We start from the raw sequence: 21,977 nt of genomic DNA, 5'->3' as shown, positions 1-21,977 counted from the left end.
TTGAAGCGATACACGACCCTATCTTTATGGCCCTTAATTTGGGGGCTTCAAGTCGATCTGCCCGCGGTTCAGACGTTCAGTTATGCGACGGCCGGACGTAGCAAGGGTTTGACTCTGCAGAAAAGATGGAAAAAAAGACTGATAAAGTAAGTATGAATTCTTAGAAAGACGGACTATTGAACTGACTAACCAGCGTCCCGCCCAACCAGGACAGCTCATCGGACAATGCGCTCATCAAAATTCTGTCGGGGCCAACCGGAAACTCCCGCAGACTCAGACTTTCCTGGTACTATGCGCCCTCCTTTCTGCTCCTTTGGGTGGCGCTCTTCTATGCCATCGTGATCCCGCTTTATAATCGACTGCCAGACAGAGTGACTGTTGCCGACGAATCCCAGAAACCAGGACAGTTTGTGGCGGAGCGAGCCCAGAGACAGCTCTACGACTTCGATCGCATCGGACCCAAAGTGGTTGGCAGCATAGCCAACGAAGTGACAACGGTCGCTTTTCTCGTGAACGAGGCGGAAAAGATCCGGGCCAAAATGCGCAGCGATCTCTACGAGTTGGAGGTGGATGTGCAGGCGCCTTCAGGTGGCTACGTGTTCATCGACATTGTTAACATGTATCAAGGCATCCAGAACGTTGTCGTGAAACTGAGTGCCAAAAGCTCCCAGAGTGCATCGTATCTCCTGCTCAACAGCCACTTCGACTCGAAACCGAGCAGTCCAGGTAAGTGATTCTCCTCCGTTTCCATTGAAGGATCTCAGCAAATGCGAACAGGTTCCGGCGACGATGGAACCATGGTGGTTGTCATGCTGGAGGTGCTGCGTCAAATGGCTATATCGGAGACGCCCTTCGAACATCCCATAGTCTTTCTGTTCAACGGCGCCGAGGAGAATCCCCTGCAAGGCTCACATGGCTTCATCACCCAACACAAGTGGGCCAAGAACGTCAAGTGAGAATACTCGATAGAAACTAAGAAAATATCTTTACCGAGTCGTTTGCTGCAGGGCTTTCATCAACCTAGAAGTGGGTGGCAGTGGGGGCCGGGAACTTCTTTTCCAGAGTGGTCGCAACTATCCGTGGCTAATGAAGGTGAGACATATTTCTGAGAAATGCTTCTGGCTTATGGCAGGCTACAAAAATTAATTTTACTGCCTATTTTATGGCCAATTCGTGAAATGTCGGAACGTTAAAAGGTTTTGCTTCTTCTCTCTAGTACTATAGGACCCATGCCTTGCACCCATTTGCCACAACCATGGCTGAGGAGATCTTTCAGAGTGGAATTTTGCCATCTGATTCAGATTTCCGAATTTTCCGTGACTATGGAGATGTTCCTGGTGAGTAACTAAAACACATATGTATGTACATGCCAATAATTGATTTGCAATCCATGTCCTGCTGCAGGCCTCGATATTGCCCAAGTTAGCAACGGTTACGTGTACCACACCGTCTTCGACACTTTTGAGGCTGTTCCTGGACGTTCCGTGCAGAACACAGGTGAAAATATCCTCGCCCTAGTGCGCGCCTACACCATCTATGGATCCGATAATAATCGTATATTTTTTTTATAGGAATACGATGAAGGGCATGCCGTATTCTTCGACTTCTTAGGTCTATTTTTTGTGTATTACACCGAGACCACTGGAATAGTAATCAACTGTGTCATTGCCGTGATCAGCCTGGGTCTAGTCGGAGTTTCCTTGTGGAGAATGGCCCGCGTGTCTGAGGTGACAGCTGGTCAGATATCCATTTGGTTCGGAATCATCCTGGGGCTCCATGTGGTGGGGTTCGGACTCTGCCTTGGGCTTCCCCTGCTCATGGCCGTACTGTTCGACGCCGGCGATCGATCTTTGACCTACTTCAGCAGCAACTGGCTGGTGATTGGCCTCTATGTGTGCCCGGCAGTCATTGGTCTGGTGCTTCCACTGACCCTCTACTACACGCTCAAGCCAAACGTAAGTTGAAAGAATGTTAGTGGACCACATTTTTAATATCTTAATGTTATGCAGGGACAGTTAAGCCATGCCTACCATCTGCACATGAGTTTACACGCTCATTGCGTTATCCTGGCCCTCTTGGCCATCGTCTTGACTTCTGTTAGTCTGCGCACTCCGTACCTGTGCCTGTTGTCGATGGTCTTCTACTCGGCCTCGCTGCTGGTGAACCTGTTGAGCACTCTGCATGACCGTGGTGAGTGTTGTTCAAGGGATTTGCCGGAGATGTGCCTGGACTAATGCGATACTTCTTCAGGCTACTACTGGACCATTACCGTGCAGTGCCTTCAGCTGCTACCGTTTTGCTACTTCTGCTATCTCTTCTACACCTTCCTCGTAATATTCTTTCCTGTCCTGGGCCGCAATAATAGCGGCACAAATCCTGACTTGATCATAGCCCTTATCTGTGCCCTCTGCACCTTCTTTGCCCTGGGCTTTGTGGTGAGTGCGAAAGTTTCCTTTGGAGCCTTTACCTTTGCTTTTCTCGTTTTCATATCTACATACGAGTATGTATCACACAGGTGCAATTTATTAACATGTTCCGCTGGCCAAAGCTCATATTGCTCGGACTGGGGGTGGTCACTTTAATATTCTGCATAATCGCTGTCTCGGATGTCGGTTTTCCCTTCCGCCCCAAGACCAATGTAATGCGGGTAAACTTCTTGGTACGTAGGGACTCCTCATATACTTACAGAGTCTCATAGTTCCATTGCTTTACAGCACACACGCCGCATCTTCTATGAGCAAGATGGCTCAGTGAGTCACAATGATTCTGGGTACTATTTCGACTATTAGGATCGTCGAGAACTCAATCCTCTGAAGGACTCCTCCGTCAACCTAAGTGGTCTGGCTCGAGTGGAGCCTGACTGCGAGAAGTACGTTATGTGCGTCATTCCGTGCTTCTACTACAGCTGGTGCAGTCAGCGTACGAGGGCTGGTTGGCTGCCGCGCGATACGGAAGTGGTTTTGCCCGAAGTGGAGCTTAAGTTTGAGCTTCTGGGAAAGACTGTTTCAGAGGCGGAAAAAACAGTGCGTTTTGACTACGAGCTGGCGGGGCCGCCCCACATGAACGTGTTTGTCCAGCCACTGGGAGGGGCGAAGGTTGAGGACTGGTCTTTCGTCAGAACAATGCTGGACGAACCTGAAGAGTTCTCGGCTCCGTACCAGATATTCTTCTCCTACGGAAAGGATGACTCTCCGTTAAAATTTTACATCGTATTATCGGTGGGTTTCTGGTTTTATAAATCGTCAAAAAAAGGAGATAAAGATGCATATTTTGATTTATTCTAGAAATCCGATGGAGATTTCGAAAGTCCCACCCTCGAGCTAGGGATTGTGGGACACTACGTGAGCTATGATTATGAGAGGGATCCAGAGGCTCTGCAGTTCATTAAAAGCTTCCCCGACTACGTCCATGTCATGGAGTGGCCATCGATATTTAAGCGTTATATATACTAGACCTATCATAGCTATAAGTGTGCCAATGCCCGTACCCATACTCATACACTCGAAACATTTCCACAATAAAACGCGATCCATAACCTGCCTGAAACTGAACATGAAAATTATTGCCTTCTTATTCTCATGGTTGCCGAAAATTCAGCTGCTGATTATGTTATCTTCACATCCCATTTGATCTAGAGAATATAAAACCGATACATTTATTCCTATGCTGATAAAATAAGGTACAGTTTATGTACCCAATTATTGTATTGCTTTTCACAGAACACGGCCCGCAATAGTGCCCCAGAAAATAAATCAATGATTTCGACTTTAGCCCTCGAAAGATTATAAAATCTACATGCTCATGCTCGTGTGCTAGGCCATAAATATCGGGGGGGTACCGTACTCTACCCAGCATATCAGATCTGGTAAAAAGAACCTCGAATTCGCTTGAACTTCAAAAGCGTGTCCGTTCGGAAACCCGCCTGAAGCTACCTTTTCGTTATCAGAGTTACCAACACATACATTTCATTTCACTATAAAGGTTATCATTATATCCCATTTGATTTAAGGACTATAAAACCGATACATGTACATAACGTAAAGCCTAAATTAGAGGTTGATATCTTTGAGCAGAAACCAACTAGGAACTCAGACTTTCACTCGATAAGATCGGTACATATGGAGGATTGGTATCGTATCTAGATGCTATGCAATGACAATAAATCAATAACTTCACCTTATTAAGATTGAACTCGAGGCGACTTTGGCCCCTGAATGGATTGTAAAATACATGTGCATTGTTCAATAAATCTTGTTGGTAAGGCGTGTGTGCCTATATTGCCTATGGGATCTCGGCTGCAGATAGCATATCCAGTCTGATAAAAGAGTACATTTCCGAGAAGTTCGCTCAGTTCTGCGCCACTTTTCGCCGTGATCTGATGGTGAACACGGCAGGCAGGGAATCAGGCAACATGGGAGAGAACAATACGGATAACTTTGTGGATGGCGCTTCAGAGTACACGGATCCAACAAATGGATTTAAAAGCACCATGCAGCTGATGACGGACACGCAGGATAGCGAAGACACGAGAATCGACTTGAATGAGAAGGATAGGTCACCCAAGCAGCTGCCCTGGTACTATGGGCCGGTGTATCTGCTGTTTTGGGTGGGTCTCTTCTTCGCCGTCGTCTATCCCCTCTTCAACCACCTGCCTACGGGGGTCAAAGTGGAGGAGGAGTCCGCCAAGGCAGGCAAATTTGTGGCACAACGAGCAGAGACCACTCTGCTAAAAATCAATCTGATGGGTCTCAAAATCGCTGGCGACTATGTGACCGAGGTACTCATGGTTCAGTTACTCCTCGAAGAGATAGAAAAGGTGCGTCAGGAGATGCGACAGGATCTCTATGAGCTGGAAGTGGACGTGCAGAGGGCACAAGGCGCCTTTTTCCACTGGCAGATGATAAACATGTACCAGGGCATCCAGAATGTGGTCGTCAAGCTGAGTGCCAAGAGCTCCAACAGCACGTCCTACCTGCTAGTCAACAGCCACTACGATTCCAAGCCCAGCAGTGTGGGTAAGTCCATCCTCTCACCCGGCTTACGAATACTCTTCGGTTTTGAAACTCGAAGCTCTTTCCTGCAGGCATCGGAGATGCTGAGTTCATGGTGGTGTCCATGCTGGAGGTGCTACGCCTGATGGCCATATCTGACGACGCTTTCCTACATCCCATCTCCCATTGGTTTAGTGGCCTTGTTTATCTAATCTGCACTTTATGCTCCTTCCAGTCTGCTCGCTTATCTAATGGAAACTACGACCTTTTTTATTCCAGCATTACAAAAAGAGTGCCAAGCATCCGTTTGCTACCACAGTGGCCGAGGAGGTCTTCCAGGCTGATCTTATACCCTCGGACACAGATTTCCGCATGTTCCATAACTTTGGACCAGTTCCAGGTGGGGTTTATTGAAAGATTGACACAAAATACATGAAACTTCATCGTATCCATGTTTCTGATCAGGTCTGGTGTTGGCGGGCGACTACAATGGCTTTGTATACCACACGAAATTCGATCGCTTCAGTGCGGTGTCCAGAGACTCGCTGCAGAACACTGGGACAATGTTCTGTCCCTGGTACAGAGTATCTCCAATGCTGAGGAAATGTACGACACTGAGTAGCATTTATAATTCTAAGCACACTTTACCTATCTTTTCAGGCACACTCTGAAGGCCATTCGGTGTTCTTCGACTATCTGGGCCTCTTATTCGTGTACCACAAAGAGTCCACGGGCGTGGCACTTAACATTTGCTTCTCCCTGGCGGCAATAATTCTTGTCTGCCTCTAGCTGTGGCGCATGGCCAGGATGACGGACCAAAAAATTGGCACCTATGCCGGTGCTTTTGGAATTATGTTTCTGCTGGCCATCCTGGGATTCCTTCTCGCCATTGGCCTCCCCCTGCTCATGTCCATGTTTTATAACTCAAGCGATCGCACTATGACCTACTTTACAAACAGTTGGCTGGTCATTTGTCTGTTCATTTGCCCCTCCTTGATCGGCCTTGTTCTGCCGATGACGCTCTACCTGTCTCTTCGACCAAGCGTAAGTTGAGCAGAATAGTTTTAATTCTGTCACTAAACTCTTCCGATTTCTATTCCAGGAGAAGAACCCGCACACCTAACACCTGCAGATCGCGGGACACGCCTACTGCATCTTTTTGGTTGTGCTCTGCATACTACTCACGGTGGCCAGCATTCGCATTGCTTACCTCTTATTGATTTGCATTTTCTTCTACGTGTGCGCTCTCATTATCAACCTGCTGAGTCGTCTCCATGATCTAGGTAAGCTGGCAGAGGGGAGTCAAATCCCTTTGGAATTCTTTTAACAAATTTCGTTTATTTTCAAGGCTACCGTTGGTCCCTGCTTCTGGGCGCTTGCCAGATACTGCCGTATCTCTACTTCACCTACTTGTTCCATAGCTTCCTGGTCATCATCATACCCATGACCCGGACATGTTCGTTGCACTTCTGTCTGCCTTAGGTTCGATCTTGTCAATGATTTTTGTGGTAAGAAAGTGATGCCACCTAGTACTAGTACACCTACTACTTTGACCTGCAGGACAGACGCCTGGAGGAGCCGCTGCGTGACAAGATCAACCTCACAGGATTCACGCGCATCGACGAAGAATGCAAGAAGGAGATGAAGTGTGGCATGCCCTGCTTCAACCACCGCTGGTGTGCCGCCGTGGAAGATGCCCACTGGCTGCCCCGCGATGAGCTCGTCGAACTGCCCGATGTCCCCACCGTGCTGGAGCTGCTGAACAAAACGGTTCTAGTGAGGGAGTTCGATACACGAGTTCGATACGACTTCAAAGTGTCGGGTCCGCCTAGGATGAGTCTGTTCCTGATGCCCCTTGATGGGGTGATGATCCTAGAGTGGTCCTTCCTAATGGGAATGCTGGATAACCCGGCCATCTACAAACCACCGTATCACATCTTCTTTGGCTACGGTAGCGACGACTCACCAGTTGAATTCTACTTCGAGCTGAGGGTTAGTATTGCAAAGATTCTTCCATCAGGTGAGAATTCATCTAATACGGGGAACTTTCGCTTTCCAAATGTTTACAGAAAGACGATGCCAACTTTGACGTGCCCCTGTTTAAGCTGGGCGTCTCCGGGCATTACATGAGCCACCTCAACAAGCGGGATGCGGCCACCCAGAAGTTCCTGGATAATCTTCCCGATTTCGCCCATCCCATGGAGTGGCCGACCTCTTACGAGCGATATATATTCTGAGAATTCCTAGTGTAGGGTTGTGCTATGTAAATATGTATGAATAAACGATTAGTATAATAAAACGGAAACTGAATTGGAGACGATTACTTATTGGCCGTTGCCGTTCGGATGCGACACAATGAATCCATAAATCCGCTATTAACTGCTTTACGATATGGGGCAAAGTTGGGCGTTATGATTTCCCCTAATCGGCCTCACAAAATTCGTCACGTTCACGTTTTGGAATCGATCTACATACGTACTGATGTACATATGTTCTGCGAAGTATTGCCAAGAGTTATATAGATTTTATATATGTATGTTGATTAGTAATTGTGAAGCCATCAGGGCCATTAGGCCATAAATATCGAATATCTTTATACTATGCTGCCGATACCAATACTACAACCATAAATGCAAAAAATAGCATTTTAAAATAGGATGGCGATGGCAGACCAGACCCTTGTTAGTTGTACTCTGGCTGCAGGCAGAAATGGGCGCTCCAACGGATGGAAAGGTATCGGTATGCCTCCAGATTTTTCTGGAATTAGTCACAGAATGAGTAATATTTATTTCCATTTGAGCAGAGCATTCTGGCAACGAGCTCCGGCTCGGGCCCTGACAACCTATCTGACTCTTCGGCCAAGTGTGAGTTGTCCAAAAGAAGATACTCAGGGGACCACGACTAAAGCTCCCCATGATTGACACCCCTTGCAGGAGAAGATCACGCATGCCTACTGTTCGGAGCAGAACCCAGCCGATTAGCTGCTTGCCAAATAGCACCTAATTCTTGGCCCTCAGCCGCCTATGTCACTCATTTGTTTGTTAAAGCTTTGCGCTTGCTTGCGCTGCTAAACGCTCTCTGCCAGCTCGCTCTTCGCTATCTCCGCTTTGCGTCTGCCTACCGACGTCGGCCGAGCGAAGCTGCGCTTAGCGATCGGAGCGGCAATGTAAAGGGCAGGCAAGCCACACTTGCAATTTGGATGTCACGCATTAAAGAACATATCGTAATTTTATTTCTGCGCCGAGTTTTATTTAATTCGAAATAATTAGTCGTCCGATTGGGGATAAAAAACATTATCTCCACATAAAATTTGGTGACCCCGACGTGATCTCTGAGTTGCAGTGTCAATTATTAATCATTCGCGATCGACATTCGTTAGCCCTAGCAAATTTTCGGCGGTTAAGCACAATTCGGTGCAAAAACACACTTACATACACCTACATACACGCATTGCTGGCTATTAATTTCTCTGTCGCGACAATTCGGTCAGTGCAGTGCGGTAGGCAGTGCAGCGAACTCACTAATACACTCAAGCGGAGTACAAAGCGGAATCGGACAGCTCGCACAGCCGCACAGCTAAAGGCATTAGCTGTAATCCCTTTGCTTTCGGTTCCCACGTTTATACGTATACAGGGTGTCTTTTTCGGTCGTGCTGAGTGACTCTTTTAAAACCTCAACATGGCAGCACCTGAGCCTACCAATGTCGCGATCGCAGCAATGCCGAGGGGTGTAGATTTCTACAAGCACAAGGCCGAGTCCATCGCGCGCCAACTAAAGGCCATGGATCGCTTTCTCACCAAGGAAGAGCTTGCCGAGTTAGATGAGGCAGAACTTCAAGCTCGCTTAGAGCAAATCGAGCGAATGAATGCGGATTTCGATGCCGCTCAAACGAGCCTTGAAAGGCTGGATTTCCTGCAGTTAGCCCATGATGCCCGGCTGGACTTTTCGAATGTTTATGTCAAGGTTAGGTCCAGGCTGTCGCGGGAGTTGATGGCTGCTCGCACGGTAAATGTTGCCAATTCAACGGCTCGGCATACTCTCGAGGGGAATTCGTCGTTGTTCGCCTATAATAGTATAGGCCGTTCTCGAATACCCGAGTTGCAGCTTCCGCGATTCGGGGGGAACTACATGGATTGGCCAGAATTCCACTCGATGTTCTCGACAATGGTGCACAAAGACCATCGTATACCAATCATCGAAAAATTCCAATATCTTCGTGGATGTCTAGATGGTGCTGCGCTGGATACGATTCGTTCCTTGGAACTTTCTGAGGAGAATTACGACAAGGCGTTGAATTTGCTAATGTTGCGATTTGATAATAAACTGTTACATTTTCAGGCACACGTCAAGGCTATTTTCGGGCTGCAAGGGGTGGAGAAGGGCTCAGCTATCGGCTTGCGCGCGCTCAGCGACAAAATCAATTCGCACTTGCGTGCACTTCAGACCTTGGCGACCCCGCAGGAGATTTCGGATGGGTTGCTGATCTTCATCAAAGGCACGAAACTGGACCACAAAACAAAGGAGAAATGGGAAGAGAACTTGCCGACGTCAGGATTACCTCGGTGGTCAAGCATGGCCTCATTTTTGGAAGCGAGATGTCGGATGCTGGAGAATTTGGGATCAGCCATGGCAACAAGTCCTAGTCAACAGGTGGGAGAAGACAATCCTGTCACCCTTATCACCTCCAGTAACGACCATCCTAACCCTATATGTAACCATTGCAATTCCTCCGAGCATTACATATCTAGATGTCAGGCATTCCTGAATCTCTCTGCGTTTGAACGATACAAAGAAGCAAAGAAGAGCCGTTTGTGTTTGAACTGCCTCAACAAAGGCCATGAATTGCAGAGGTGCAGGTCAGGACTTTGCAGGCATTGCCAGGCCAAACATCACACGCTACTCCACATTCCATTGGGAACTGGTGCTTCATCTTCCTCTTCACCGGCCGAGGAATCGATCCAGCAAGAGGCCGCGACTGTGCTTCTAGCAAGCGGGTGTTCTAGCCCTCCCCCCTCGATCAAGAAACCTCAGCCTAGCCAGAACGTGTTGCTACCTACTGCCCTCGTCCATGTAACAGATCGTTATGGAGCACTTATCCCATGTCGTGCCATTTTGGATTCTGCATCACAGGCAAACTTTGTAACATCTAGACTTGCTGATCAGTTGCAGTTGGATCATCGCTCGTCTTATGTTCACATCTCTGGAATCGGAGATTCCATTCTACCTTCGAGCAAGTAGGTACATATAGTTGTACAATCCCAGGACGCAAGCTATCGAGCTTCCTTCGCTGCAATTGTCACCAACTCAATTACGGAAATGCAGCCTAACTTCGGCGTAGACGCAAAGGATTGGCCAATGCCAAATAATCTAAAACTGGCTGATCCTAATTTCTCCAAGCCCCAACGTATCGATCTGTTGATAGGTTCTGCTTTGTTCTTCGATTTAATGTGCGTCGGACAGATTCGACTAACAGCCCAATTGCCAACATTGCAGGAGACAAAACTTGGTTGGATAGTATCAGGAAGCATTGATAGCTCGGAGAATAAGCGTGCAGCTTTAGCCGATTTTGAAAATTCCTCGTGCATCTCTATTGACGATTTTCGACCCACAACGCTGGAGTACCAAAACTTAGAGCAGCAATGCAGGAAGCAGCTGCTCGAGTGCCAGGTGCAAGTGGAAAAACTGCGATCGTAGAATCAGGAACTGCAGCGCGAACTTTTCCATATATTAAAAACCTACATATCCACGCTAAATGAAATTCAACTTTCAACAATTTCTACATTGCCAAATTTCCTGCCACTCTATGCAATTACAGAGGTTCCCGATGATCAAGACGTAATCACGACAAGCCGCCTTCGTAAAGAAGCGCCGATTGCTGCGTTCGACGATCATCCCAGCGTAGCCGCCAGCTGCGCCCAAGCAAGCATCTTCAAGAGGGCCGTTGGAAAAATAGCGGTTCTGTCCCTTCAGGATGGATCTGTTGAAAGCCTTTGCCTTCCAACGGGGGGTGAATGTTCGGAGCAGAACCCAGCCGATTAGCTGCTTGCCAAATAGCACCTAATTCTTGGCCCTCAGCCGCTTATTTTGTTTGTTACTTATGTCTATGTCACTCATTTGTTTGTTAAAGCTTTGCGCTTGCTTGCCCTGCTAAACGCTCTCTGCCAGCTCGCTCTTCGCTATCTCCGCTTTGCGTCTGCCTACCGACGTCGGCCGAGCGAAGCTGCGCTTAGCGATCGGAGCGGCAATGTAAAGGGCAGGCAAGCCACACTTGCAATTTGGATGTCACGCATTAAAGAACATATCGTAATTTTATTTCTGCGCCGAGTTTTATTTAATTCGAAATAATTAGTCGGCCGATTGGGGATAAAAAACATTATCTCCACATAAAATTTTCCTTGGAACTTTCTGAGGAGAATTACGACAAGGCGTTGAATTTGCTAATGTTGCGATTCGATAATAAACTGTTACATTTTCAGGCACACGTCAAGGCTATTTTCGGGCTGCAAGGGGTGGAGAAGGGCTCAGCTATCGGCTTGCGCGCGCTCAGCGACAAAATCAATTCGCACTTGCGTGCACTTCAGACCTTGGCGACCCCGCAGGAGATTTCGGATGGGTTGCTGATCTTCATCATAAGCACGAAACTGGACCACAAAACAAAGGAGAAATGGGAAGTGAACTTGCCGACGTCAGGATTGCCTCGGTGGTCAAGCATGGCCTCACCTACCACTTGCAGATCGCGGGGCATGCATACTGCGTCCTCCTGGCGGTTCTGTGTCTGGTGACAACGGCTCTAAGCATCCGCAGTGCCTACTTATTCCTCATTTCTATCGTATTCTATGTGGGAGCTCTGATCATCAATCTGGTGACACGTCTGTATTGCCGAGGTAACGTTAGTTACGATAATTATTTGTTGTCTCTGATGGGATGAGTATTTCTTTATTTCCAGGATACTACTGGTCCTTCGTCCTCGGAGCTAGCCAGCTGATGCCGTTCCTTTACCATGCCTATCTATTCCACACGTTTATCGTGATACTCATACCAATGGTCGGACGATTTGATGTCACAACCAATCCCGACACCATCATAGCCGTACTGTGTGCGTTCGGCACGATTCTGTCCTTGTCTTTTGCGGTAAGGAAGCAGAGCTATCCCTCAACTTAAAATAACTGAACGCCTTATGTGTGTAAGCAGGCTCCCCTCATAAATATGTTCCGGCGACCCAAGAGTATGCTCGGAGGCTTGGCGCTGGCGATGTTCGTGTTCTGCATGATCTCCGTTTCCGATTTTGGATTTCCCTACCGCCCAAATACCAATGTGATGCGTGTAGATATTATGGTGGGTCGACTAATGCTTACCAAGAAATGCCACCAACTGAACTGTTCTATTGAGTAGCAAGTGCACCGCAGATTCTTCGAGCACGATGGATCCATGAGTTCGGAAAACAGCGGCTACTACCTGCACATGCTGGACAGGAACAAGGACGGGCCTCTCCACGACACGATGAACCTCACTGGCCTCACTCGCCTGGGCGAGGACTGTGACTCGGAGCTGATGTGCGGCATTCCCTGCTATCGTTGGTGCTCCGCTCGCAAAGAGGCGCGTTGGTTGCCACGGGAAGAGCCCGTGCAGCTGCCGTACCCCACTGTGCTGGAACTGGTTAACAAGACTGTCCTGGCCAGGGGCGATCAGGCCCGTTTGGAATTCCGGCTGTCGGACCCTCCCAACATGGGACTCTTCTTCAAGCCCCGCAGTGGAGTGAAGCTGCTGAGATGGTCATTTGCTCAGGGAATGCTGGACAACCCCGCCACGTATAGGCCGCCGCTGCAAGTCCAGATAACCTACGGCATAGACAGCACTCCCATTGAGTTCTACGTGGAACTATCGGTTGGTATTACTATTTAAACTTTACAGGGCTATTTACATCTTTCCAACCACAGCAATGTCTGTCTGTCTCCATCTCAAACTATCCTAATAGAAGCTCTTTCAGAGTCCAAAGACTTCTAAAAGTAGTTTTATAGTTTATATATTAATATAATTCTCGATTATAATCAGGCTATCATTTCTAAGCCCCAGACTTTTCCGAGCATTCATTCCATCTTAATTCTGAATTGATTTTGCAGAAGGACAATGGAAATTTCGATGAACCCGTTTGCGAGCTTGGCGTCTCCGGGCACTACGTGGGGCCCAGGGTCGAGCGGGACGCTTTGAGCGAGCAGTTCCTGGCCACGCTGCCCGACAACACCTTCTCCATGCAGTGGCCGAGCAGCTACGCACGTTATATATACTAAGAATGTATTAATTTAAGCGCCAGATTAAGGAGATCTTGTATAAGTAAAAGTAAAGGTACCATGAGTGTGGGCCCAGACATTGACTTTCTCAACATTAAAAAGGCCGACTAGCATTGGGGAATGTGGAAGTGGAAGTGGGAGAAATGATGCATTTCAACACTTGACAGCCGCAAGACTAACACAACACGGGAGCGGAGATGGGGAATGAAGAGCAAACAAAGAACAATGGAAACATTTGCGCAAACATAGGCCCGGCCCGCTCGTACACACCTGTTGCATTCGGCCCTTGGCAGGAAAGGGGTTGGATCACGTATAAAAAGTGTGCCCTGGCCCACAGATAGACACACTTCGAGTTGAGCAGCCTCCAGCAGCATCACAACCAAGCAAGCCCAGAGCCCAAAACAAAACAAAAAATACAATATGAAGTTCTTCGCATTCGTCGCTGTCTTCGCTGCTGTCTTGTCGCTGGTCCGCGCCCAAACGGCGACAGGAACTGGAACTACGACAACACCGACATCGCCGACACCGCCTACATCGACAACCACCTACACCTACACGACGTCACCCACTTACACCACCCCCACCGTCACGGTCACATCAACAACCGCCAAGCCCTTCAAGCAGGCGCTCTTGTCGCTGCTGTTCAACAAGAAGTCCGGATAGAGACCTGCCACTCCGACCACCGATCCCGCCGATTAGTAGGACGCCAATGATTTGATTAGCCAAACAATAATAAAAACAACAAACAAACACAATCCAACACTTGAATACTTATTCCCCATGGCCGAAAAGATGTTCTTTCACTGAGCGTAGCATCTCCGGTTCGGTTCTTTAGCTCTCTGGGATAACTGATATTTGCTCAAGTGTGGTGGGGCCTGGCCCATCACTAACCAAACGCCCTTCGGCCATTCGTAAAGACCAATCATTGGATAGAAATTGAGATGCATCTGTCTCCGCCAAAGGTCAAGCAGTACGAGCACTCGCACCGTTCAGTAAGTCAGTGAGCCACTGAGCCACTGAGCCACTGAGCCAATGAGCCAGACTTTATCATGGTCAGGTGGCCGTCATTGTTGTGTACATCATAATGATCATCGAAAATCGGACTCTGAATGCCACGCCATGGGTTAAATGTCTAATGATTAGCTGACAAATTGATATAAGCATTTAATGGTGCTGTCCTTGTCTGCGGTAGCGTGAGGATGAGGAGTTATGAATGCCACAAGCCGGCCACGACGGGTTTCATGTACAACACGACTCAAAATGATCGAAGCACCAACGCCCCCTGAATGCAGTGGGCTCAGCCATAGATGGATTTGAATTCTTTGGATTCTGTGTAACAAATTTAAAAGAATCGTAAGCGAGTTTTGTCACAAATATATTCATCATATACCCTACTGTATGTTGGCCGACACAGGCATCGACAGGTCATCATGTATACGAGTCATTCGACAAATTGCAGCAGCAAACACAATTTAAAATCTGTTGGGGCATCTTTGACGGGGGCCTTGCATGTGTAGTAGTGGGTGGACGCGAGCGATGGTTCACGAGCGCACTTTGGGAAGATGCAATCAGTGGCCAGGCTTCCGATCTGTGCGCCTTCAAAATGCTAGACACTTGCCCAGCTTTGGGCTGCAAATCTTTTGCCTCAGTGCTGCCGCTGCCGCTGCTGCTGCCGCTGCTCTCAGTATACTTCTATGGCTGTGTGCGGTAACTGTAAAGTTCAGGCCACAATGAGAGTCCCCAAGCTGGAGCCACTGAATCGAGCTTGGGTATAAATATGCAAACGGCTGGCAATGCTGGCCACAGTACCCAAACGAAGCTAGGCCGCAGCAGACGATCGCAAAGGATCAGATCACAAATCAGAGGATACAAAATGCAATACAGAGTAAGTTCCTACCAGATTTCAATGGAGACTCAGTTGGTTCCGTTCCGCCGGCAGCTACTCATCGTCGTAGCCTTGCTGATGAGCTTGGCCCAGGCAAGACCACAGGGACCGTCCGGAGAACCCATACCCATTCTCAGGCAGGAGCAGGAGGTGAACTTCGATGGGTCCTACAAGTACTCCTATGAGCCGGGCAACGGCATCAATGTCGAGGAGGAGGGCTACCTGAAGAACGCTGGCACCGACGATGCTGGACAGGTGAGTTCAGCTCAGTGAATCGTGCCCAGACAACTTGGCATTTGCTGGAGACCTGCACCTGCCCCTCGGGCAGCTAATTCGCCAAATGAACTCAAGCTAATTTTGATTTACATCTTGTGTGCCATTTGCAAAGGTCGCGCAGGGCTTCTTCTCCTACACCTCCCTGGACGGCATACCCATTCGGATCATCTATCTGGCTGATGAGAATGGCTTCCAGCCGCAAGGCGATCATCTGCCCACGCCCCCACCAATCCCCCCGGCGATCCAGAAGGCACTCGCCTACCTGGCCACGTCGCCGCCGCTGCCTCAAGAGCAACCGTCTGGTGGATTTAACTACCGACGGGGCTAGACATGTGGATCACCTACATATTCCCCTGTGTGAGCAATAAATCGGGACACACAACAAGTGAACGTGGAAACGATAATAAATTGATTTAAATGAAACGATTTGAACGATTTTATTGGTATACTAAAAACAGCTTCTTAGTTGAATGAATAAGGGGCAGAATAATTTCTAGTAATAATAGAAATTAAATTAAAATATTTATAATAATAGTTTCTTCAATTTACTAGTTTTTAATTAAAGAACTAAGAACAATTTATTCCATCCCGAAAGTATGCCATTCCATTAGATTCTATAGTCTCCTGCAGAGGATTGCTATCATACACATTCACACAGCATACTTTCAGGCGAGACTAGGAGGAATCTCAATGAGAAACTACTGGTAGCTGGTAGCCTGTCCAAAATTATCTTCGCGTGACCCCCTCAAAGATATGTCAATGTTTGGTCCAGCCTTTGGAGATGGCTCATCGAATCACTGCAATTAATCTGCATCAAGTGGCGGCATCCACTGTGCCGGCTGCTTTCCAACAAATTATGAACTAATCGCATCGTAAACCCCGACGCTTAATTGATCAAGTCCCCACCGGTCGGATCGGTGCCAATTAGGCACAGCAGCAGTCGCACACTTGGCCCAGACCAGACCAGGCCGGACCGTGGGCACTTACAGAATAGAGCTCGATTCTTCTCCATGTGGGCGTAGTGCGGCGTACCAGCGAAAGATATAAAGCTGGGGACCACTGGCCAAAGCTTCTCATTGATCATCTTCAACCATGTGGCTGCGTATAACGGTAGGTTGGGTGCTTCACTCGGATCGAATGGCCGTCGGGTTTCTTACGGACTTCCAGTTGCAGATTGCTCTACTACTGGCCTGATTGGCTGGAGCCCTGGCCCAAAGTGACGAAAGGTATCGGCCTCCTCCAGCTGCGGTGCGGGCGACTGCTGGCGACGGACGCTATAAAGGTGGTAACGACGGACGCTATCGCGGAGGAAACGACGGACGCTACTCCGACGCCAGCGATGGCCGCTATGTACACGTGGACAACAAGTATGAGCATGACGATCGTGCCGGCGGCGCCTATACCGGAGACCATAACCGCTATTTGGGTGACAAGAATACTGGCGGCGGAGCAGGCCGTGCTGGGGCAGGAGCAGGAGCAGGGTCAGGGGCTCGACCAGGCGGCGGGGCAGCTGGTGCGGCAGGCGCAGGAGCCACCAAAAAACCCCAGCCGCGACCCACCATACCTCCACCGCCAGCAGTCGTCGATGTGACCGCCAATTTGCCCAAGGGACGGGGCACAGGCGAAGACGGCAATGGTTGGGCCATCATCCGACTGGAAGATGATGTCGAGCAAGATGGCTACCACTATCTGTGAGTATACTCGAACCAAGACTACAGCAGAGAATAAAATCAGGGATAATTCGATTCTCCCTCTAGCTATGAGACGGAGAACGGCATTCTGGCCGAGGAGAGCGGACGCATCGAGAAGCTGGCCGAGGATGATGGCCTGCGCTCGAAGGGCTTCTACGAGTACACTGGCGACGATGGCATACTCTACCGCGTGGACTATACCGCCGACGACAATGGTTTTGTGCCCAGTGCTGCTCACCTCCCAACGCCAACACCCCCGCCGCCCTATGTGGCCAAGCTGTTGGCCTACCTGGAGGAGAATGCCAAGAAGAAGAAATAGATATTGAATCGAAAGTGTGAAATGAAATCTAAGGTTTGATAATAAACCGATGTGCCATAAGAACTGAACCATAAGATTACAGCTAAAATAAGTGCTTTAAAACCGATTCCGGTTCCGCATTACATTTATTTCACCAACTCCAATACATTTCATTTATCATTCATTTTACCGCAGAGTGGGCAGGATACGCTGTTGTATGAACTCCAGGACATCGTTAAAATTCTCATGAATCTTGTCGGGCTGTCAATGAACCAAACTTTTAGTAGGACAAAGTATGTACCCACATAACATGGACTTACGTCCTGTTCGGAATTAATGTTGCTTTGAGGCTGAACCTCGTGCTGTTGCTGTTGCTGCTCCTCGCTGGCCTCCACAGGTGGCTCACAGCTCACCTCTGAGTCTTCATCGGGTTGCTGGTAGTGATAGGGCTGTTCCGCCACTCCCGTCGCATTCTCCGTCCCCGTCTCCTACAGCATATTCTCGTTAACGTAGCTATATTTTTATACCCGATACTCAAAATGAGTATTGGGGTATATTAGATTTGTGGTAAAAGTGGATGTGTGTAACGTCCAGAAGGAATCGTTTCCGACCCCATAAAGTATATATATTCTTGATCAGCATCAATAGCCGAGTCGATTGAGCCCTGTCTGTCTGTCCGTCCGTCTGTCCGTCTGTCCGTCCCCTTCAGCGCCTAGTGCTCAAAGACTATAAGAGCTAGAGCAACGATGTTTTGGATCCAGACTTCTGTGATATGTCACTGCTACAAAAATATTTCAAAGCTTTGCCCCGCCCACTGCCGCCCCCACAAAGGGCGAAAATCTGTGGCATCCACAATTTTGACGATACGAGAAAACTAAAAATGTAGAATTGTAGAGAATGACCATATCTCTAAGACTGCGGAATCTGAATTGGATCGTATTATTATTATAGCCAGCATCAAGAAAACAATTTCATTTTTTCTCGCCCTGTCTCTCTCTAACACACACGTAGCATAGGCGGCTTTGCTTAGAGTAAAACATTAGCGCCTAGATCTCAGAGACTACAAAAGCTGGAGCAACCAAATTTGGTATCCACACTCCTAATATATCGGACCGAGACGAGTTTGTTTCGAAATCTCGCCCCACCCCCTTCCGCCCCCGCAAAGGACGAAAATCTGGGGATATTCAAAAATCTCAGAGACTATTAAGGCTAGAGTAACCAAATTTGGTATCCGCACTCCTGTTAGATCTTACTATAAAACGTGTATCTCAAAATTTCGCCCCACCCCCTTCCGCCCCCACAAAGGACGAAAATCTGTTGCATCCACAATATTGAGGATACGAGAAAACTAAAAACTCAGAATCATAGATAACGACCATATCTATCAGATTGCTGAATCTGGACCAGATCAGATAATTTTTATAGCCAAAAGGAACAAATCAATTTGCAGTGGCTACGCAGCGCCCAACGTCACGCTCAGACTGATTTTCTGTCTCTCTCGCACGCACTCTTTGTCGTGTCGTTTAATATTAGCGGCGTCTGCCGGAGGAGAGCCATACTGACTTAGTATCGGGTATAACCGTAGAGTTGCGGTGTCCGCAGCAACTCACAACGTTCCCCCTCGTTTTATTTAGGATTGATTTTTTCTCAATTTTTGTTGCTTATTTATAATTTGCTCTTTTTATACCCGATACTTAAAATGAGTATTGGGGTATATTAGATTTGTGGTAAAAGTGGATGTGTGTAACGTCCAGAAGGAATCGTTTCCGACCCCATAAAGTATATATATTCTTGATTAGCATCAATAGCCGAGTCGATTGAGCCCTGTCTGTCTGTCCGTCTGTCCGTCCGTCCGTCCGTCCGTCCGTCCGTCCGTCCGTCCCCTTCAGCGCCTAGTGCTCAAAGACTATAAGAACTAGAGAAACGATGTTTTGGATCCAGACTTCTGTGATATGTCACTGCTACAAAAATATTTCAAAACTTCGCCCCGCCCACTTCCGCCCCCACAAAGGACGAAAATCTGTGGCATCCACAATTTTAAAGATATGAGAAAACCAAAAACGTAGAATTGTAGAGAATGACCATATCTTTAAGACTGCAGAATCTGAATTGGATCGTATTATTATTATAGCCAGCATCAAGAAAACAATTTCATTTTTTCTCGCCCTGTCTCTCTCTAACACACACGTAGCATAGGCGGCTTTTCTTAGAGTAAAACATTAGCGCCTAGATCTCAGAGACTACAAAAGCTAGAGCAACCAAATTTGGTATCCACACTCCTAATATATCGGACCGAGACGAGTTTGTTTCAAAATTTCGCCACACCCCCTTCCGCCCCCGCAAAGGACGAAAATCTGGGGATATTCAAAAATCTCAGAGACTATTAAGGCTAGAGTAACCAAATTTGGTATCCGCACTCCTGTTAGATCTAACTATAAAACGTGTATCTCAAAATTTCGCCCCACCCCCTTCCGCCCACACAAAGGACGAAAATCTGTTGCATCCACAATATTGCACATTCGAGAAAACTAAACACGCAGAATCATAAATAATGACCATATCTATCAGATTGCTGAATCTGGATCAGATCAGATCATTTTTATAGCCAATAGGAACAAATCAATTTGCAGTGGCTACGCAGCGCCCGACGTCACGCTCAGACTGATTTTCTGTCTCTCTAGCACGCACTCTTTGTCGTGTCGTTTAATATTAGCGGCGTCTGCCGGAGGAGAGCCATACTGACTTAGTATCGGGTATAACCGTAGAGTTGCGGTGTCCGCAGCAACTCACAACGTTCCCCCTCGTTTATAATGCGTTTTAAATTTGATTTAAACGACACTAATTACCATTGATCCTATTGGGTTTGGTTTGCCGAAAGTCCAGACAATTAAGGTGACAAACGGCAACATGTCTGACAAATCGATCATCGATAAGTGATGCGGTTGAATGGCTTTCAAAGGAACAAAGCTGTTGAATGATAAGCACTAAGCTAATCAATGGAAAGGCGTTGAGTTTGATGTGTTAAGTGTTCGATTGATAAATTATTCAATTGGTGGTATCCTCTGAAATCCTATCCTGTGTCGGTCATCGTTGGCATTCTGTCCAACATCTGGGACTGATGGCTTTGACACAGTTTGATCTCTATTCCGAAGTGGTCGTCTCCGTTTTGGTGGGGGCTGCAATGCATTGGCTCTCCGAAAGGTTAAAAGCGACCCGCTGTTGCCAATGCAAACGAGTTGCTTAGTTAGTCGCTTACAGTATTTGATGACTTGTTAGTATGCAAACAGCTTCTACTTATTGCCAGGCAGTGGCTGCTGAATCATCTGCCGCCGAATACGCTCGGGTTCAGTCCCGCCCATATTTAATCCAATTAAACGATGCCATCTGGCACATATGTATGTAAGCCTCGGGTGTTATTAGCCAAACGGCTATCGGGCGTGGAGACCCAAACTAAAATGGCCAGCGAGTGCATTGGGGTCGAATTAAACGTAATCAGGTAGTCGACATGAAAACACGCTTAACGCTGCCATTGAGTGCTCTGGCGCTGCTCGGCCTGGCCATCACCTGCTCCTGGGGCCAGGAAAAATTGGAACCAAGGCCGCCCACGCGGGGCCGGTACATTCCCGAGCTGCACGGAGCCACGGGCTGGTATATGCCGGACGACAGCGGAAAGTACCGGCATGAGCACAATCCCTACGATGGCGGGTACGGGGACCGGGGACAGCCGTCCTCCGCCGATCTGCGCAGCATCTTCCGAAAGGCCGAGGAGCAGCTGGCCGCCAGTGTACAGGAGGCCAACGAGAACTTCGCCCTGGGTCCCCGCGATCATCTGCGCTTCATTATCGACTTCAACTACAACGGCACGGGCTGGCAGATCATCCAGTTCGAATGGGTGCGGGATGGCGACGAGACCCATCCGGATATGAAACGAGGGGGAACGTTGTGAGTTGCTGCGGACACCGCAACTCTACGGTTATACCCGATACTAAGTCAGTATGGCTCTCCTCCGGCAGACGCCGCTAATATTAAACGACACGACAAAGAGTGCGTGCGAGAGAGACAGAAAATCAGTCTGAGCGTGACGTCGGGCGCTGCGTAGCCACTGCAAATTGATTTGTTCCTATTGGCTATAAAAATGATCTGATCTGATCTGATCCAGATTCAGCAATCTGATAGATATGGTCATTATCTATGATTCTGCGTTTTTAGTTTTCTCGAATGTGCAATATTGTGGATGCAACAGATTTTCGTCCTTTGTGTGGGCGGAAGGGGGTGGGGCGAAATTTTGAGATACACGTTTTATAGTAAGATCTAACAGGAGTGCGGATACCAAATTTGGTTACTCTAGCCTTAATAGTCTCTGAGATTTTTGAATATCCCCAGATTTTCGTCCTTTGCGGGGGCGGAAGGGGGTGTGGCGAAATTTTGAAACAAACTCGTCTCGGTCCGATATATTAGGAGTGTGGATACCAAATTTGGTTGCTCTACCTTTTGTAGTCTCTGAGATCTAGGCGCTAATGTTTTACTCTAAGCAAAGCCGCCTATGCT

General features: G+C 48.0%; 4 protein-coding genes, 1 long non-coding RNA gene and 3 pseudogenes across 5 annotated transcripts; 7 read left to right on the top strand and 1 right to left on the bottom strand.

The window, feature by feature from the left end:
• The first annotated feature begins 29 nt into the window (after nucleotides 1-29).
• LOC117190890 lies at nucleotides 30-3,536 on the top strand (annotated as a pseudogene).
• A 780-nt stretch (nucleotides 3,537-4,316) lies between these two features.
• On the top strand, nucleotides 4,317-13,352 carry LOC117191853 (annotated as a pseudogene).
• Nucleotides 6,413-7,278, top strand: LOC117191852 (endoplasmic reticulum metallopeptidase 1-like). The gene is made up of 3 exons (XM_033396620.1): nucleotides 6,413-6,499; nucleotides 6,552-6,983; nucleotides 7,061-7,278. The coding sequence occupies exons 1-3, from the start codon at nucleotides 6,446-6,448 to the stop codon at nucleotides 7,226-7,228; spliced, it is 654 nt and encodes a 217-aa protein (XP_033252511.1). The 5' UTR covers nucleotides 6,413-6,445; the 3' UTR covers nucleotides 7,229-7,278.
• A 157-nt stretch (nucleotides 13,353-13,509) lies between the features above and the next one.
• Nucleotides 13,510-14,034, top strand: LOC117191331 (protein PRY2-like). Its single transcript, XM_033396233.1, has one exon. It carries the CDS (start codon nucleotides 13,700-13,702, stop codon nucleotides 13,940-13,942), a length of 243 nt encoding a protein of 80 aa, XP_033252124.1. The 5' UTR covers nucleotides 13,510-13,699; the 3' UTR covers nucleotides 13,943-14,034.
• A 1,037-nt stretch (nucleotides 14,035-15,071) lies between these two features.
• On the top strand, nucleotides 15,072-15,783 carry LOC117191753 (endocuticle structural glycoprotein ABD-4-like). Its single transcript, XM_033396532.1, has 3 exons — nucleotides 15,072-15,164; nucleotides 15,219-15,419; nucleotides 15,553-15,783. Exons 1-3 carry the CDS (start codon nucleotides 15,153-15,155, stop codon nucleotides 15,766-15,768), a joined length of 429 nt encoding a protein of 142 aa, XP_033252423.1. The 5' UTR covers nucleotides 15,072-15,152; the 3' UTR covers nucleotides 15,769-15,783.
• A 622-nt stretch (nucleotides 15,784-16,405) lies between these two features.
• LOC117190803 lies at nucleotides 16,406-17,510 on the top strand (annotated as a pseudogene).
• Nucleotides 17,511-17,526: 16 nt separating this feature from the next.
• Nucleotides 17,527-17,908, bottom strand: LOC117190804. Its single transcript, XR_004473843.1, has 2 exons — nucleotides 17,750-17,908; nucleotides 17,527-17,690 (listed from the first exon to the last, which is right to left on the bottom strand). It is a non-coding gene; the product is annotated as an uncharacterized LOC117190804 (long non-coding RNA).
• A 2,990-nt stretch (nucleotides 17,909-20,898) lies between these two features.
• Nucleotides 20,899-21,375, top strand: LOC117190378. The gene has a single exon (XM_033395459.1). The coding sequence runs from the start codon at nucleotides 20,935-20,937 to the stop codon at nucleotides 21,373-21,375; it is 441 nt and encodes a 146-aa protein (XP_033251350.1). The 5' UTR covers nucleotides 20,899-20,934.
• The last annotated feature ends 602 nt before the right edge of the window (nucleotides 21,376-21,977 follow it).

Source organism: Drosophila miranda, assembly GCF_003369915.1.
Source record: "Drosophila miranda strain MSH22 chromosome Y unlocalized genomic scaffold, D.miranda_PacBio2.1 Contig_Y1_pilon, whole genome shotgun sequence".
Lineage (NCBI taxonomy): Eukaryota > Metazoa > Arthropoda > Insecta > Diptera > Drosophilidae > Drosophila > Drosophila miranda.
This window is presented reverse-complemented; position numbering and strand designations above follow the sequence as displayed.